At 42.7% G+C, this 17,015-nt stretch overlaps 1 protein-coding gene across 4 annotated transcripts in view; it reads right to left on the bottom strand.

The window, feature by feature from the left end:
• prdm10 (PR domain containing 10) overlaps window positions 1-17,015 on the bottom strand; it is a 159,873-nt gene that overhangs the window by 10,840 nt on the left and 132,018 nt on the right. For all 4 annotated transcript variants that reach the window (XM_085968193.1, XM_085968195.1, XM_085968192.1 and 1 more), the window contains exons 11-12: window positions 8,014-8,122; window positions 4,874-5,053 (exon numbers count right to left, since the gene is read on the bottom strand). In XM_085968193.1, coding sequence (XP_085824319.1) covers window positions 4,874-5,053; window positions 8,014-8,122 — 289 coding nt within the window. The remainder of the gene's footprint in view (window positions 1-4,873; window positions 5,054-8,013; window positions 8,123-17,015) is intronic.

Raw genomic sequence — 17,015 nt, 5'->3', positions numbered from 1 at the left:
TGCTCTTCGAGTTAGTAAAAATCATAACATTAAATCTATTGATATGTTGATAGGAGAGTTGAAGTAAAAGATTGACGAGGAGCGAAGACTGCTCACGTGAAGGATAAACACCAACATGGACTGCTTGGGTCAAATGGCCGGTTTGTGTGTGTAACTTATAATTTCTAAAGTTAGGGCCAGCTTAGCTTCAGCGCATTCTGCCTAATTATTTTTAGTGGTGTGAGAAACAGTAGAAAATAGATGTATCTCACTCAAAAGCTGTTTTCTGTTCAGTCAAACATTTCAAGTAAAATAAACCAGTTTGTTGGTTAATGATTGTGCCTTGTCTCACTAGAATGCTTTTCAGTCCACAAAGACAGAAGGTATATGTAAGATCAGAGTATCCACAACATGCAACAAGGGGTCTATGCTACAATCCCCAGGTCACGCTGTTGTTTAATTAGATATTCAGCAGACAAAGTGTACTCCTGATCATAGGGGACGTGCAATCGGCTTACAGGGTTGACCAATGACAGTGACCAATGACAGTGACCAGTGACACTGAGCCTGAGAGAATACCCAGTCGACTGGTGAATTTTGTACCACCAACATATATTCAATCCTTGGTCTCCACGGGTTACACAAGAAATTGTGGAGCAGGAAAGGTCCATTCAGACCCTCGAGCCCGTTCCCTCTGATGTACAATACACAGCCATGACCCCCACCTAACCTAATCCAAAATTCAAGCAAAGTAAACCTTCCAAGAGACAAAGCAGTGACCCTCCTTCGCGTAGTCTTGTCATGTAGTGAACACACCAGTGTTCCAGAACTACTTACAAAAGCAAAATACTGCGGATACTGGAAATCTGAAATAAAAACAGAAAATGCTGGAAATACTCAGCAGGTCAGGCAGCATCTGTGGAGAGAGAAACAGAGTTAACATTTCAGGTCGATGACCCTTCGTCAGAACTTCTGACTTTTATTCCAGAACTACTCACTCAACATATCCCTCTAACCTGCAATCCCACTCCCTGCCAGAAAACCACCCAACTTCTTTTTGAAGGAGTTCAGTGAATTAGCGTTAATTAACTCTGACAGACACCTGTCTCATACGTCTGGAGTCAGAGACACGGGCCTAATGCGATGCCCACGACAGCAAAACCTTTGAGCAAATCATTGTCTGGAGAATACCAGCCAGCAATTGGAAATGGACAAAGAAGACCAAGTTTCAGAATATTTCAGGAACCCTGATGAGGAGTTCCATCAGGGCCGGATGGTCTATTCAGATAGTTGACTGCAAACAAGCTTTGTAACCAAACACACATCGACTGGATTACAGCAGCTTTATGTACAAACTTAACCGTCCAAAATATCAACATTTGGTTAATATCAGTGGCCCCGCATTGTAACGTGGACTTGGGAAACAGAGAAAACGGAAGGAGGGGGGTTACAAATCAATGTGCGGCACATTACAGTTCCTGCTTTTCCCCCAACACCTTTACTCCTATAAATGTTTAGATGGCAGTTTCCCCAAGTTGACCGAATCCCCTGGGGAGTGGAAGCTGTGTCCTTAACTCTCTGTGCTGGGTGGGTTAGTGCAGCCCAGGTCCAACAATTAACTCTGAATCAAGGGAAATCACTCACTGAAGAACACATAGGACATTCTCCAGTCACCTCATAAGGTAGATCAGCACATAGTGGCTAAAAACTACGGTCCAGATTTATTCAGTCAAAATAACAGCGCAAAGATCAGCAGAATACAGTACAATTGGAGGAAGAGAAATCACAGCCAATGTGTACAATAATCAAACTTACACCACATACAAACTGAGTCCCTGGCTTTAAAATAATCAATAGCTCTTGCAGCTTCTCTCAGCAAGTTCTTGGAAAGACAATTAGCCTCTGGTGGATTTTTGTAAAAAAATTTCTTAGAGCTCTATTCCTACCCTCACTTTGCATGGAGACACAGTGAATAGAAACCTGGAAACCACAACTAAATCCCCGGATTACAAGGATGTTTTTCCTTTGACGTTTAAGCAGATTCTTTCACGGTAGCGGCACCCATCAGCGTGCACTGCATTAGGCATCAGAGAAACAATGACCTCAATCCTAAACCCCTAATTACAACTGATCTCTACTTACTTAGGAATAATGGAACACACTCACATCCGCATCCAGCAGTTCATTCACATTAGTTGGAGCACCGCACTAATCTATGGAGCTGAATACATCAACATTGATAAATCTGTTGGCCTAGTCATCAGAGGAAGTCCTTTTATCGGCTATCTGTTTCCTGTAGACCGTGTCTTCCATTACGAATCTAGTGAAGAGAGCGGCCTTCATTTTAGCCTCAACTACTTGAAAATCACATAAAATTGAAGAGAGCAAAACACAAGGGAGACTCAAACATTAGAGGTGCTGTGAAGAGCCACAAGGCTAAACTCCAGTCTTAGAGGTTTGAGTTATGAGAAAATACGCAAAAGATTGGTGCTTTTCAGCCTTGATAAGAGGGATCTGAGACGTGGTCTTCGTTTACAATCTTGAATATTTCTTGGTGTAGAAAAGGTACATCCGGAAAGTCATTTGAAATTAAATTGCAAGAGAAGGACAAGGGGGTCACAGGCTGAAACTAGTAAGAAACAAATTTAGGACAGATGTCAGGAAGTTTTTCTTGTGATCTACAGCATACAATCCCTGTTTTCATCACTTGGAATAGAGAAAATAGAAGCAGAAGGCTGCAACCAATGATGTGATGTTTCTGAAATCTAACTACAAAAAGATCCAGACTGTGACTGGCAGAATGAAGTCAATCCAATTGTTCATAATTGTTATTTATGTAGCAAACAAAATAATGCAAAAATATCCCATGATTTATATAATCTTATCTGCAATGTGAACACACGCGCGCACACACACCCGCACACACACACACCCGCACACACAGACTGGAACTGGCATGGCATGGCATTAGAAGGTGCTCATTGGCTAACATTAATTAGGAATTTATTGCTGAACACTGGAAGTGTAATACAACACAGGAACACATCAGCAAGCTCTCATACATCACCAAACGGCCACGTAATGTGTCCTTACAACACAGAAGGTGGGCAAATGACCTTAATTTCCGTTATATCCACTCCCCAAAACCCATCATGGCTGTTCCCCACATGCTTATTTAGTGCTTAGACCAAGGCAAAACCCACCTGGAAATCCAACTGCGAAGCATATGGAAAGAGAAAATATTGAAATCAAGTTAAGCACCATAACCAAGCCTGCCATTCAGTCTTTTAACTACAAGCAGTTTCAGCCAAACAATATTTCAATCAAATGCAGATTCAGCACAGATTAGACAAAATAAGGTTAGTGACGGTATTAGTTAACATTGAGGCGAATTGAATAGAAAACTGGACAGCTTTTACATCATACATCCCACAAGGCAATGTATTCAAGAAACCCTTTAACCAACCAGACCTGGCCACAGAAAAACTTCTGCACATTAGCAGCAATCTTTGAGAGACATTGGAATGGGAAGTTAAGGCGTCACATCCTTAGCGTTAGCTCTCCGGCCTGATCCGTGTCCAGCACCTGCCTGCCGTCAAGTTTAGATGTGGGACCTACACAAAACCAGATTCCTGACAAATCCTCAGGCGAGTTTCACAGAAGTAGCACTGTTGGCTCTCATTTAAGGGCACAAATTGCTATCATCAATGGGTAGTACTTCTATGATACTTCTACAAGATGCACCGCAGCAACTCGCCAAGGCTTCTTCGACAGCACCTCCCAAACCCGCAACCTCTACCAGGGTAGCAGGCGCATGGGAACACCACCACCTGCAAAATCCCCTCCACGTCACACACCATCCTGACTTGGAAATATATCGCCATTCCTTCATCGTCACTGGGTCAAAATCCTGGAACTCCCTACCTAACAGCACCGTGGGAGTACCTTCACCACACGGACTACAGCGGTTCAAGGCGGCAGCTCACCACCACCTCCTCCAGGGCAACTAGGGATGGGCAATAAATGCTGGTCTTGCCAGCGACGCCCACATCCCATGAACGAATTTTAAAAATCCTTCCATCATCACAAGCATTTCCAACAAGAAAATCATTCTTTAAGAATTATTTATTTCAAATGTGAGCCAACAAAACTGTCATGAAAAGCTCAGTCCAAATACGTTACTGAACGCTCGGTTACACAGATTTCAGTTTCAAAGCTTTTCTTTTGACTGAGAAATTTTGCACATGTACATTTTATAAATTAAAAGTGAATAGATTTAATTTAAAACTTGAAATGTGGCCAAAGCTTGTTATACATGAGCTCACTTATAGCTTTAGCAATTTTATAATCACGAGTGCAGCTTCTGAACTTCGATGCGCAAGAACGTCCCTCAAGCAAGAATGACAGTCCCAAGAGTTGACTAAACGTTGTGCTCTGGGGAGTTTACCATGAAGTTAGGTGAAGATCTGTGGTGGTAGATGTTCCTCCTCACTGCCTGCGTGGTACTGTGCGGAGTGGATCATCCGGCTGTTATACAACCTACCCGATTAATAATGGAATGAAAGATCAGGTAATCCGTTCCGCAAGATTATCGACGAGACAGTAAAGAGTAACATCTACGCCATGACCTTCAATCATCACTTGTCTCACTTTTAGTTCAAACAGACAAGTCCAGCAATATCATTCTTAAAGAATCTCAGCCTGACAGACTGAAGAATCTCAGCTCAACAGATAGCATGATCCCTGTATCCTCCTTGCCGACTCCAACAGCAATATTGCTATAGATCCCTATCCCACTACCGTGTCGGCAGACCATGTCTTCACTATAACTCCTGCCCAAATATTGTCTACAATTCATGCAAATGGGGAGTCTATGGTTGATGCTGGCGATTACCCGTATCCGTTTGTTGCGCCGGACTTCCTCCCCGGGGCCTGTGGTTGTCGTGTTATTAGCAATACTGGAATCATTTTCTGGCTGCTCCGAGGTAATCGCAGGGTCCTCCTCTTGATCCATTCCATTGGCCACGGGCTCGTCTGTGTCTTCGAAGCGACGCTTCATAGCAAACTGCAACACCTGTCAGAATAGAACAAAACGGGAAATTAACCTACACAGGGACACCCGTCACTCTGCCACCATCAGTGCAGGAGAAAAGGTTGGCAGAAAATAGGTCAGTGATTTACCTCAGTACTAAGTTGTTTGGAAAGTAAGCTGCCAGAGGTTTACACCAGACACCTGCCACATAATTGGTCATCGCTGCTGAGCTCAAATCAGTGACCAGAGTAACAATATTTAAAACCAAGGCACACCCTGCTGAAGAACTCTAAGATGTATAAACTGCTTCAGGTAAATTCTGGCCCTGAAACCTCAGCTGCTGCACAGTCACGCTGGCTATTACATGTGCTTGTACTGCAGCTGTAAAAACATTTTCAGTGCAATTTAACTTTTGGTCTTTACTCCTATTTTAGTAAAAAGCATCAGCTCTGCATCGCTTAAATGGATTAAAGAGAGCCTGAAAATGCCTCACTTTCTGATTATACTCCTAATCATCAGCTCAAATAATCATTCCTTAAATGGTTAGTCCACATATTGTGGATCAGACAAGATATACAACCAGCAGATTCAGAACAATGCTGATCCCTTTTGGAGATTTTTGAAGCAGAAATTGTGCTTTTTTCTTTCCTAAATTTGCTGATCCCGTCTGTACCCTTTCACTAAATCGTATCCCGTCCTTGTGATAGCACAAAGGTTCTACAACTGATAATAACCAATGAGTGACATGCTACGATTTGGGAATAAATCGCTACATCGATGTTGTGGCGGAGCCACCAAGGGTCTCAGAACAATTAGTAATAATCCCTTTAACTACAGTGTAGTGCAGCCGTGGACTGCACCTTTAAACTGCCTGTTAACTGTACTGTATTGTGTTTTCCTGCACTCCACGTGATGACGTCATGACGCCAATCACGTGACCACCAGTGGCGCGAAGAACGCGATGACGTCATGACGTCATCTTCCAGCAGTCGTCGAGTGCCCAGCAAGCTGATTAGACCTGTGTACCGTTTCTCCTGTAGTTTCCCTGTTAACTTCGTTGTTCATTAAAACCTGTTGATTTGATTCATCGAGTCGAACACCTTATTCAGATAGGAACCTCCATTCCTACAATGTATTATTTACAGGTCTGATATTTTAACATTTCCAGATATTTAACTCAAAATACATGCATTCGGGTTGGGAATAATGCCACAACTCAAATAATCTGAACGCACTGCGAGCAGCATTTATAGATTTTGTTTTAAAATATCACCAGTTACAGATGAGGGGGCCATTCAGCCCATCTCGCTTATTGTTCTGTCGAAGCCTAGACTGCCCGTCCATCACTACATTTGACTGTCTCTCGAATAATTCAGAGGTTTCACCTCCACTAACCTACTTAGCAGGTACCCATTGCTCTTGGCATGAAATCAGTCGTTTTCTGGAAGATGCATCATTGACAATTTGACATGTTATATCCTTAAAACAAGCAAGGAGATTGGCCAGGTTGGATTTTTCCTTCCAAAACTGTGCTGGCTGACATTTACTAGGTTATTTTCACATAGGCTATTCTGAAATGCGCTGATCATCGATGCCATTATTTTGCCTGATATTGACTGCACAGGTCTGTACCTGAGTTTGCTTAGTCACTTTTTTGATCGGTACCGTGCTGTCTTATTTCCAATTCAGTGGGACCTCCCCTGTTTCTGTCAATGTTATCATGAAGACTGTCAATACTTTATATACGTCAGCGCAAATCAAACTTTGTACCCTTGGATATATACTGCCTGCATCTTAGGAATTATTGGGTTTGAGTCTTTTCACCCAGTCCTTGTGATGGCACAATGGTTAAGTTCAGTTGTAGAACCTATGATGAGTGACATGCTACAAGTGTCTTTTACAGTGAATTTTTCTAGAAAGTAATCCTTTAGTAGATTCATTATTTTTAGTTCCTCCTCAGATTCACAACAAATGTCCATCTTTAAAGGATCTCCAGTGGTTCCTTTGATCATCCTCTTGCTGTTTTAACATTGGAAGAATCACTTATTATTGTATTTGGCTTTTACACCTCTGCTTATTTCTAAGTCCCTCTTGGTTCTTTTGTCTTTACATGTTTTGGAGGTTGCTGAATTCTTCCTAGTGGGTTTCCTTCTCTCTCTCCCTGCGGATTAGGTAGAGTTTTTTTAGGCTCACATTTCTGTCGATGTTTTTATCCCAATCACAGCTCAAGCCAAGTTAATCTACTTCAGCACAGACCAGGGATCAAGCTTGAAACCTTACTGATCTGTATCTGAGATAATCACTTGTTAAACTCACTGAGCTAACAGGGGAGCGCCTTCTTAATCAATGTCATTCTTTAGTGTAATGTTTTGGTGGTCTTGCTCTCACTGCTGCCTCCACCAGGCAGGAGCTGAAAGCCTGCTTCAGAATGAGGCCATTACAACTAGCCACCCATGAAGAAAGGGAGTAGCAGGTTTTTCCCTCAAAGATCATGGCAATTCTTAACAGTATGTCTAGGTAGGGCTTGTTTCAAAGAATGAAGAGTCATTTTCATGGCGGGGGAGTCCAGAACCGGGGGGTCACAGTCTAAGGATAAGGGGTAAGCCATTTAGGACAGAGATGAGGAGGAATTTCTTCACCCAGAGAGTGGTGAACCTGTGGAATTCTCTACCACAGAAGGCAGTTGAGGCCAATTCATTAAATATATTCAAGAAGGAGTTTGATATATTTCTTAAGGCTAAAGGGATCAAGGGATATGGGGAGAAAGCAGGGACCGGGTACTGAATTTGGATGATCAGCCATGATCGCATTGAATGGCGGAGCAGGCTCGAGGGGCCGAATGGCCTACTCCTGCTCCTAGCTTCTATGTTTCTAGTATGTTGAATTACAAGGTGTTAGAGTTAAATAATGCCATTTTGTTCGGTAGAGCAGCTGCTGCCTTTATGCAGATTTATTATTTCACAAAATTTAACAGGAGGTTCTGCCTGAATAACCAGTCTCACCTCACTCTGATCCGTAGCTGAATCCTGTCGGTTAAACTTTGGTGGACGGCCTGGCCGCCTCCCTGGGCCAAAACGCCTCCTGCCTCGGCCACGACCTCTGCTCTTTGACCTGTCGGAGATCAGGTATGATTACACATTTAATCAAGTGAAACCACCTGGAAAAAGCAGCATCCCTGTGTGAAGTGGACAGTGTCCCAGGGACAGGTACATGCAGGAAATGGCAAACCCACAGCTCCAGGGAGGAAAGCCCCAACTTCTCAACTCTCCCGCCATAACTGTAACCCCTCAACCCTGGGAATGTTCAATGAATCTATGGTGCATTTTTCCCATTCACGTTCCCGTGTACCTCCCGACACCATTTTCCATCTTTCGGATGAGACATTAAACTGAGGCTCCATCTGCTCTCTCAGGTGGATGTAAAAGATCCCACTGCACTATTTCGAAGAAGAGCAGGGGAGTTATCTCCAGTGTCCTGGCCAATATTTATCTCTTAATCAACATTAAATCAGATTATCTGGTCATTATCACATTGCTGTTTGTGGGAGATGCTGTGTGTAAATTGGCGGCTGCGTTTCCTATATTACAACAGTGACTACACTTCCAAAAAAAAATGACTTCATCGGCTGTAAAGCACTTTGGGAGGTCCAGTGGTTGTGAAAGGCGCTATATAAAGCTAAGTCTTTCTTTTATTGCTTTTATATCCTTTTTAGTTATGGCCCTGGACGAGCAACCCAAAAGTCACAAATGCAAATCCCACCATTTGCAATCAAAGATTGGCAGGTAAAACAGTAAATGAGCAATGAGAGGCCTTCAAGGAGGAGATAATTTGGGTACAAACTAAACACATTCCCATGAGGGGGGAAAGGAAGGGCACCTAAAGATAGAGCTTCCCAGATGACTAAAGAAATTGAGATTAAAATGAAGCAGAAAAAGGAGGCTTATGATACATGCCAGGTTCATAACACAGTCGAGAATCAAGTATAATACAGAAAGTACAGATAGCTGAGAAAGGAAATATGAGGAGCAAAAAGTGTATGAGAAAATATTAGCAGGTAACATAAAAGGGAACACGGAAGTCCTTTATAAAAATTTCATAATAAAATAATAGTCAAAGGATGGGACCAAAAGGAAATAATCTTGTGGAGGCAGAGGGCACAGCTGAGGTACTAAATGAGTACTTTGCATCGGTCTTCACAAAAAAAAGGATGCTGCCACTATCACAGTAAAGGAGGGGGCAGAGAAATTGGAGAAGATAAAAATAGATAGAGGAGGTACTTAAATGGTTGGCAATGGTCAAAAAAGTAGAAAAGTCACCCTGTCCAGATGGGATGCATCCTAGGTTGCTCAGGGAAGAAAGGGTGGAAATGGGTGGCTTTAGCCACAATCTTTCAATCATGCTTGGATAAGGGAGTGGTGCCAGAGGACTGGAGGGTTACAAACGTTACACCCTTGTTCAAAAAAGGGAAGAGGGATAAACCCGGCAACTACAAGCCAGCCAGCCTAACATTGGTGGTGGGGAAGCGTCTAGAGGCCATAATCTGGAACAAAATTGTCAGTTGGAAAAACATGGGTTAATAAATGACAGCCAACACTGATTTGTTATAGGCAAATCGTGTCCGACAAACATGATGGAATGCTTTGATGAAATAACAGAGAAAGTGATGGGGGTAGTGCAGTTGATGTTGTGTATATGGACATTCAGAAGGCATTTAATAAAGTGGCACATAATAGACTTGTTAGCAGAATTGAAGCCCATGGGATTAAAGGGACAGTGGCAGCATAGACACAGAATTGATTAAGACAGAAAGCAGAGAGTAGTGATGAACGGTTGTTTTTCAGATTGGAGGAAAGTATACAGTGGTGTCCCCCAGGGTCCGGTATTAGGACCGCTGCTCTTTTTGATATACATGTTCAAAATTATAAGGGGTTTTGATAAGAGTAAATACGGAGAAACTGTTTCCACTGGCAGGAGGGTCGGTAACCAGAGGACAGAGATTTAAGATAATTGGTAAAAAGAGGAGAGATGAGGAGAATTTTTTTTTACATAGAGAGCTACTGTGATCTGGAATGCACTGCCTGAAAGGGTGGAGGAAGAAGATTCAATAGTAACTTTCAAATGGGAATTGGCTATAGAAGAGATTTACAGGGCTATGGGGAACAAGTAGGTGATTGGGACTAATTGGATAGCTCTTTCAAAGAGCCAGAACAGGCACAATGGGCCGAATGGCCTCCTTCTGTGCTGTATAATTAAATGCTTCATAGTAAGTAGTAAAATTAAATTCGACCAAACTAGGTTGCTATAAAAACCCAACTGGAAAAGGGGAGCTGCCACCCGGCCCAGTCTGGCCTACTTGTGATTCTAATCCCACACTACGCGGCTGACTCTTAAAGCTCTCTGATGTAGCTTAGGAAGCCCACCACCACCTTCTCCGGGCAACTAGTGTTGCTCACATCCCAAGGACAAATAAAACTGGTGCATAATACGCTTACTAAGGACGAGCTTTCAGCTTCAGAGAGGAAAATATTCTAACAGAGTGTGTGAATGAAAAAGGATCACAGTACTATACAGGTTCCCTTTACAGACCATTGCTTCAACTGTCTGTGGATATCCTCTTCAATTTCTTTGAGGTGTGCAGAAATAATGGGGATTTTTACTATTCCAAATTGGTTTGGGGACCACGTCCGAGGGGATTTTGGCTGCGCAAATAGAGGGTAAACGAATATGATTTGGTTGGGATTACGGAAGCGTGACTCAAGGATGGCCAAGACTGGGAACTCAACATCCAAGGGTATTCGATATTCAGGAAAGATAGGCAAAAAGGAAAGGAAGGTGGGGTAGCATTACTGGTTAAAGAAGGGATTAATACAATTGTAATGAAGGATATTAGCTCTGATGATGTGGAATCTGTATGGGTAGAATTGAGAAATACTAAGGGGAAAAAAACATTAGTGGGAGTGGTATATAGACCTCCAAACAGTAAGGCGGAGGTTGGGGATGGCATTAAAAGGGAAATTAAAGAAGCGTGCAATAAGGGCACAGCAGTCATCATGGGTGACTTTAATCTACATATAGATTGTGCCAACCAAATTAGTAACAATACTGTGGAGGAGGAATTCCTGGAGTGTTTACGGGATGGTTTCCTGGACCAATATGTTGAGGAACCAACCAGAGATCAGGCCATCTTAGACTAGGTATTATGTAACGAGAAAGGATTAATTAGCAATCTTGTTGTACGAGGCCCCTTGAGTCAGAGCGATCATAATATGATCGAATTCTTCATTAAGATGGAGAATGAAGTAGTTGACTCAGAGACAAGGGTCCTCAATTTAAATAAAGGAAACTACGATGGTCTGAGGAGCGAGTTGGGTAGGATTGATTGGGGAATGGCACTCAAAGGGTTGACGGTGGATAGGCAATGGCAAACATTCAAAGACCGAATGGATGAGCTGCAGAATTTGTTCATCCCAGTTTGGCATAAAAATAAAACAAAAAAGGTGACTCAACCGTGGCTAACAAGGGAAATTAGGGATAGCATAAGATCCAAGGAGAGGACATATAAATTGGCTAGAAAAAGCAATAATCCTGAGGATTGGGAGCAGTTTAGGAGTCAACAAAGGAGGACAAAGGGATTAATTAAGGAAGGGAAAATAGAATATGAGAGTAAGCTAGCAGGGAACATAAAAACTGACTGTAAAAGCTTTTATAGATATGTGAAGAGAAAAAGATTGGTGAAGTCAAGCGTAGGTCCCTTACAGTCAGAATCAGGGGAATTTATAATGAGAAACAAGGAAATGGCAGGCCAACTAAATACATACTTTGGTTCTGTCTTCACAAAGGAGGACACAAATAACTTCCCAGAGATGCCAGGGAACATACGGTCTGATGAAAGGGAGGAACTGAAAGAAATCAGTATTTGTAGGGAAATGGTTAGGAAAATTGATGGGACTGAAGGCCGGTAAATCCCCAGGGCCTGATGGTCTACATCCCAGGGTACTTAAGGAAGTGGCCCTAGAGATGGTAGATGCATTGCTGGTCATCTTCCAGAACTCGATAGACTCTGGAACGGTACCCATGGATTGGAGGGTAGCTAATGTTACCCCACTATTCAAAAAAGGTGGTAGAGAAAAAGCGGGGAACTATAGACCGGTAAGCCTGACATCGGTAGTGGGGAAAATGCTAGAGTCTATTATAAAAGATGTAATAGCAGAGCACTTGGAAAGCAGTGACAGGATCAGACAAAGTCAACATGGATTTACAAAAGGTAAATCATGCTTGACTAATCTACTGGAATTTTTTGAGGATGTAACTGGTAAAATAGATAAGGGAGAACCAATGGATGTGGTGTATTTGGACTTTCAGAAAGCTTTCGATAAGGTCCCACATAAGAGATTAGCGTGCAAAATTAAAGCACATGGGATTGGGGGCAAGGTATTGACTTGGATAGAGAACTGGTTGGCGGACAGAAAGCAAAGAGTTGGAATAAACGGGTCGTTTTCCGAGTGGCAGGCAGTGACTAGTGGGGTACCGCAGGGATCGGTCCTTGGACCCCAGCTATTCACAATATATATTAATGATCTGGACGAGGGAATTGGATGTAATATCTCCAAATTTGCAGACGACACAAAGCTGGGTGGGAGGGTAAGCTGTGAGGAAGATGTCGTGAAACTCCAGTACGATTTGGGCAGATTGGGTGATTGGGCAGAAACATGGCAAATGCACTATAATGTGGATAAATGTGAGGTTATCCACTTTGGTGACAAAAACAGGAAGGCAGATTATTTGAATGGCAATACATTGGGAGAAGGGGAAGTGCAAAGAGACCTGGGTGTTCTTGTGCACCAGTCGCTGAAGGTAAGCATGCAGGTGCAGCAGGCGGTCAAGAAGGCAAATGGTATGTTGGCCTTCGTAGCGAGAGGGTTCGAGTACAGGAACAAGGATGTCTTGCTACAGTTGTACAGGGCCTTGGTGAGACCGCACCTTGAGTACTGTGTGCAGTTTTGGTCGCCTTACCTGAGGAAGGACGTTCTTGCCATGGAAGGAGTGCAGTGAAGATTCACCAGGCTGATACCTGGGATGGCAGGAATGACGTATGAGGAGAGATTGTGTCGATTGGGCTTATACTCGCTGGAGTTTAGAAGATTGAGAGGGGATCTCATCGAAACTTATAAAATTCTGTCAGGCCTGGACAGACTAGATGCAGGAAGGATGTTTCTGATGGCCGGGGAGTCCAGAACCAGGGGTCATAGTCTAAGGATAAGGGGTAAGCCATTTAGGACTGAAATGAGGAGGAATTTCTTCACCCAGAGAGTGGTGAACCTGTGGAATTTTCTGCCACAGAGGGCGGTGGAGGCCAGTTCATTAAATATATTCAAGAAAGAGTTGGATATATTTCTTAAGGCTAAGGGGATCAAGGGATATGGGGAGAAGGCAGGGACAGGGTACTGAATTTGGATGATCAGCCATGATCTCATTGAATGGCGGAGCAGGCTCGAAGGGCCGAATGGCCTACTCCTGCTCCTATCTTCTATGTTTCTATGATTTAAATGGAGGGGGATTCTTAGAAGGTATTTTCTAAGTCAATACATAATAAGCCCTTGAAGAAAAGGTATAATACTGGACTTGGTACTGGGTCATGAGCTGGAGCAGATCAGCAACATGAAGGCAGAAGAAAGATTAGGGCTGTGCAATCAGAATATAATTAACTTTAATGTTAAGAATAGAGCCAGCAACAGTTGATTGATTGAGGAGGAGCAAACTACAGAGAGATAAAAGGTGACAAACTGGAAGGAAAAGTTAACTGAAAAGCAGCACAGCAACAGCAAGTTCAAGTGGGAGATTCGTACAGCACAGTCTAGGAACATGGTATTATGGTCGAACAGTCAGATTAGGCTGAATTTAAAAGCTGAAGGAGCAGACAACAAAACTATAGCTAGTGCCACAAAAAGTCTTGAGAAATACTGTAACGTACAAATACAAACAAAAAGTGAATCAAGGGGAGCTAGGAGGGAGTATCGGAAAAACATACAACCAACAGAAAGGGACATGGCACAAAAGAGAATCTATCAAAGAGGTTGTGGGACACTCAAAAATCAGATCATGGTAGAAAAAGAAATGGTAGAGTTACTTAATGAATACTTTACTTCACTACTTACAGAGAAGTAGAAGGACAACAAATAGATATGTGCATTCATAAGAAAGTGTATCTTAAGGGGCTGAGGGGGCTTCGAAGATTGCTAACTATCCAGAAGCAGATGGTATGCACCCCAGGTGAGTGAGGAAGCGGTGGAGGGCAGTGTTCCCTTTAAGCTGCGCAGCACTCCAGGGGTCGAACGCAGCCGGGCTCACCGACTTTTAAAAGCAAAACCCGCGCATGCTCGGTGTTGTGAATGGGCCACGCAACCCGTTAAAGGGGCCGTGCGACCTCCAAAAACAATTACAGGGAAGATTGGTGGAGGGACTCATGATTTTTAAGAATTCATTAGAGCTGTGCCGCCTGGAGGGTGGGAAATGTTGCACCTCCATTCAAGAGTGGCAAGAGCAATGAAGGATAATATTTTAAAAGTTTTTCAGTTATATTAAAAGAAAAGGAAAAACGAGGGATGGAGCGTGGGATTGGGTGAGGGCAGGAGAACTGATGCTGCACAAGCTGCAAAAGTGTTGAATCTGTTTTTTGCCTCAGTCTTTATCAAGGAGACAGGAGTAAATACCTTATTTGATGTGGAAAGGGAACTCGAGGGGGTTGGTGGTCAGTTGACATTATTCACATTACTACCAGTACGATTGCCGAACAGCAGTGCAAACTTAAGGTGAATAAATCTCCTGGGCCGGATAAGGTGCATCAGAGGTCACGTCTAGAATACTGTGTGCAGCTTTCGAATCCACACAGTAGAAGGGATATATTTACATAGGTATGAGGGTCAAGTTAGCCAAGATAGATTGGGAGATTCGATTAAAAGGTATGACGGTAGATAAGCAGTGGCAAACATTTCAAGAAGTATTCCAAAGTTCTCAACGAATATAAATTGCATTGAGAAATACAAACTCCACAGGAAAAGTGATCCATCCGTGGCTGACTAAAGAAGTTAAGGATAGCATTAGATTAAAAGAAGAGGCTTATAATGTTGCGAAGAATTGGAGTAAGTCAGAGGATTGGGGGAGTTTTAGAAACCAGCAAAGGATGACCAAAAAATTGATAAAAAGGGAGAAAATAGAATACGAGAGCAAACTAGCAAGAAATATAAAAACAGATTGTAAGAGCTTCTACAAGTATGTAAAAAGGAAAAGAGTAGCAAAAGTAAGCATTGGTCCCTTAGAGGCTGAGACAGGTGAAATTGTAATGGGGAATAAGGAAATGGCAGAGACTTTGAACAAATATTTTGTATCGGTCTTCACCGTAGAAGACACAAAAATCATACCAAAAATAGTCTGGAACCAATGGGCTAAAAAGAGTGAGTAGAAAAAATACTTGAGAAACTCATGGGACTAAGTGTCAACAAATCCCCTGGACCTGATGGCCTATATCCTCGGGTTCTAAAAGAGGTGGCTGAGATAGTGGATGCATTGGTTGTGATCTTACAAAATTCCCTAGATTCTAGGACAGTCCCAGCGGATTAAGGAGGGAGAGAGAAAACAGGGAACTACAGGCCAGTTAGCTTGACATCAGTCGTCGGGAAAATGCTGGAATCCAATATTAAGGAAGTGGTAACAGGGCACTTAGAAAATCGAAATATTATTAGGTAGAGTCAACATGGTTTTATGAAAGGGAAATTGTCTTTAATAAATTTATTCAGAGTTTTTTTAAGCTTTTTTTGAGGATGTAACCAGCAGGGTAGATAAAGGGGAACCAGTGGATGTAGCATATTTGGATTTCCAAAAGGAATTTGATAAGGTGCCACATAAAAGGTTGATATGCAAGATAAGGGCTCATGGAGTTGGGGGTAATAATAGCATGGCTAGGGGATTGGTTTATGGACAGAAAACAGAGAGTAGGGATAAATGGGCAATTTTTCCGGTTGGCAGGCTGCAATTAGTGGGGTGCCGCAAGGATCAGTACTGGGGCCTCAGCTATTTACAATCTATATTAATGACTTAGAGGAAGGGACCAAGTGCAATGCAGCTAAGTTTGCTGACGATACAAAGCTAGGTGGGAAAGTAAGCTGTGAGGAGGACACAGAGCCTGCAGAGATATTGACAGGTTACGTGAGTGGGTAATAAGGTGGCAGGTAGAGTATAATATGAGGTTATTCACTTTGCGAATAGAAAAACAGAATATTTTTTAAATGGTGAAAAACTATGCAGGTACAGCAAGCAATTAGGAAGGCAAATGGCATGTTGACCTTTATTGAAAGGGGGTGAGAGTATAAGAGTAAGGAAGTCTTACTACAATTGTACAGAGGTTTGGTGAGACCACACCTGGAGTGCTGCGCACAGTTTTCATCTCATGAGAGACAGGACATACATGCCTTAGATGCAGTACAACAAAAGTTCACTAGATCCCTGGGATGAGAGGGTTGTCCTATGAGGAGAGATTGAGTAGATTGGTCTTCTCTGGAGTTTAGAAGAAAGAGAGGTGCTCTAATTGAAACATAAGATTTTAAGGGGGATTGACAGAGTTGATGCTGAGAGGTTGTTTCCCCTGGCTGGAGAGTCTAGAACTAGGGGGCATAGTCTCAGGATAAGAGTAAGGAAGTCTTACTACAATTGTACAGGGGTTTGGTGAGCCCACACCTGGAGTACTGTGCGGTTTTCGTGACCGGAAGGAGCAGACCTGGTGGGAGCGCAGCGAGAGCGGAGCAGTCCCGAGCGGCAGCAACTCAACACAGGCAGTTTTTTAAAAAGTGACGTTGGCACAAGGGAAGGAGCTGATTGTTGAGTAGCTGGTGAGTTTACTTTAAAAAAAAATTAAGTTTATTTCTGCTAAGTTAATTAATAGCCTTTTAAATAGAGGGAAAGAGCAGATTGACGAGTCGCTGGGGAGTGTTTTTTGTTAAGTTTTAAGTTC

This window comes from Somniosus microcephalus, chromosome 26 (assembly GCF_052327205.1).
Source record: "Somniosus microcephalus isolate GS21.2 chromosome 26, FLI_Smic_1.0, whole genome shotgun sequence".
NCBI classification, from domain to species: Eukaryota; Metazoa; Chordata; class Chondrichthyes; order Squaliformes; family Somniosidae; genus Somniosus; species Somniosus microcephalus.
Note: the sequence above shows the minus strand (reverse complement) of the source record. Positions and strands in the feature narration are given on the sequence as shown.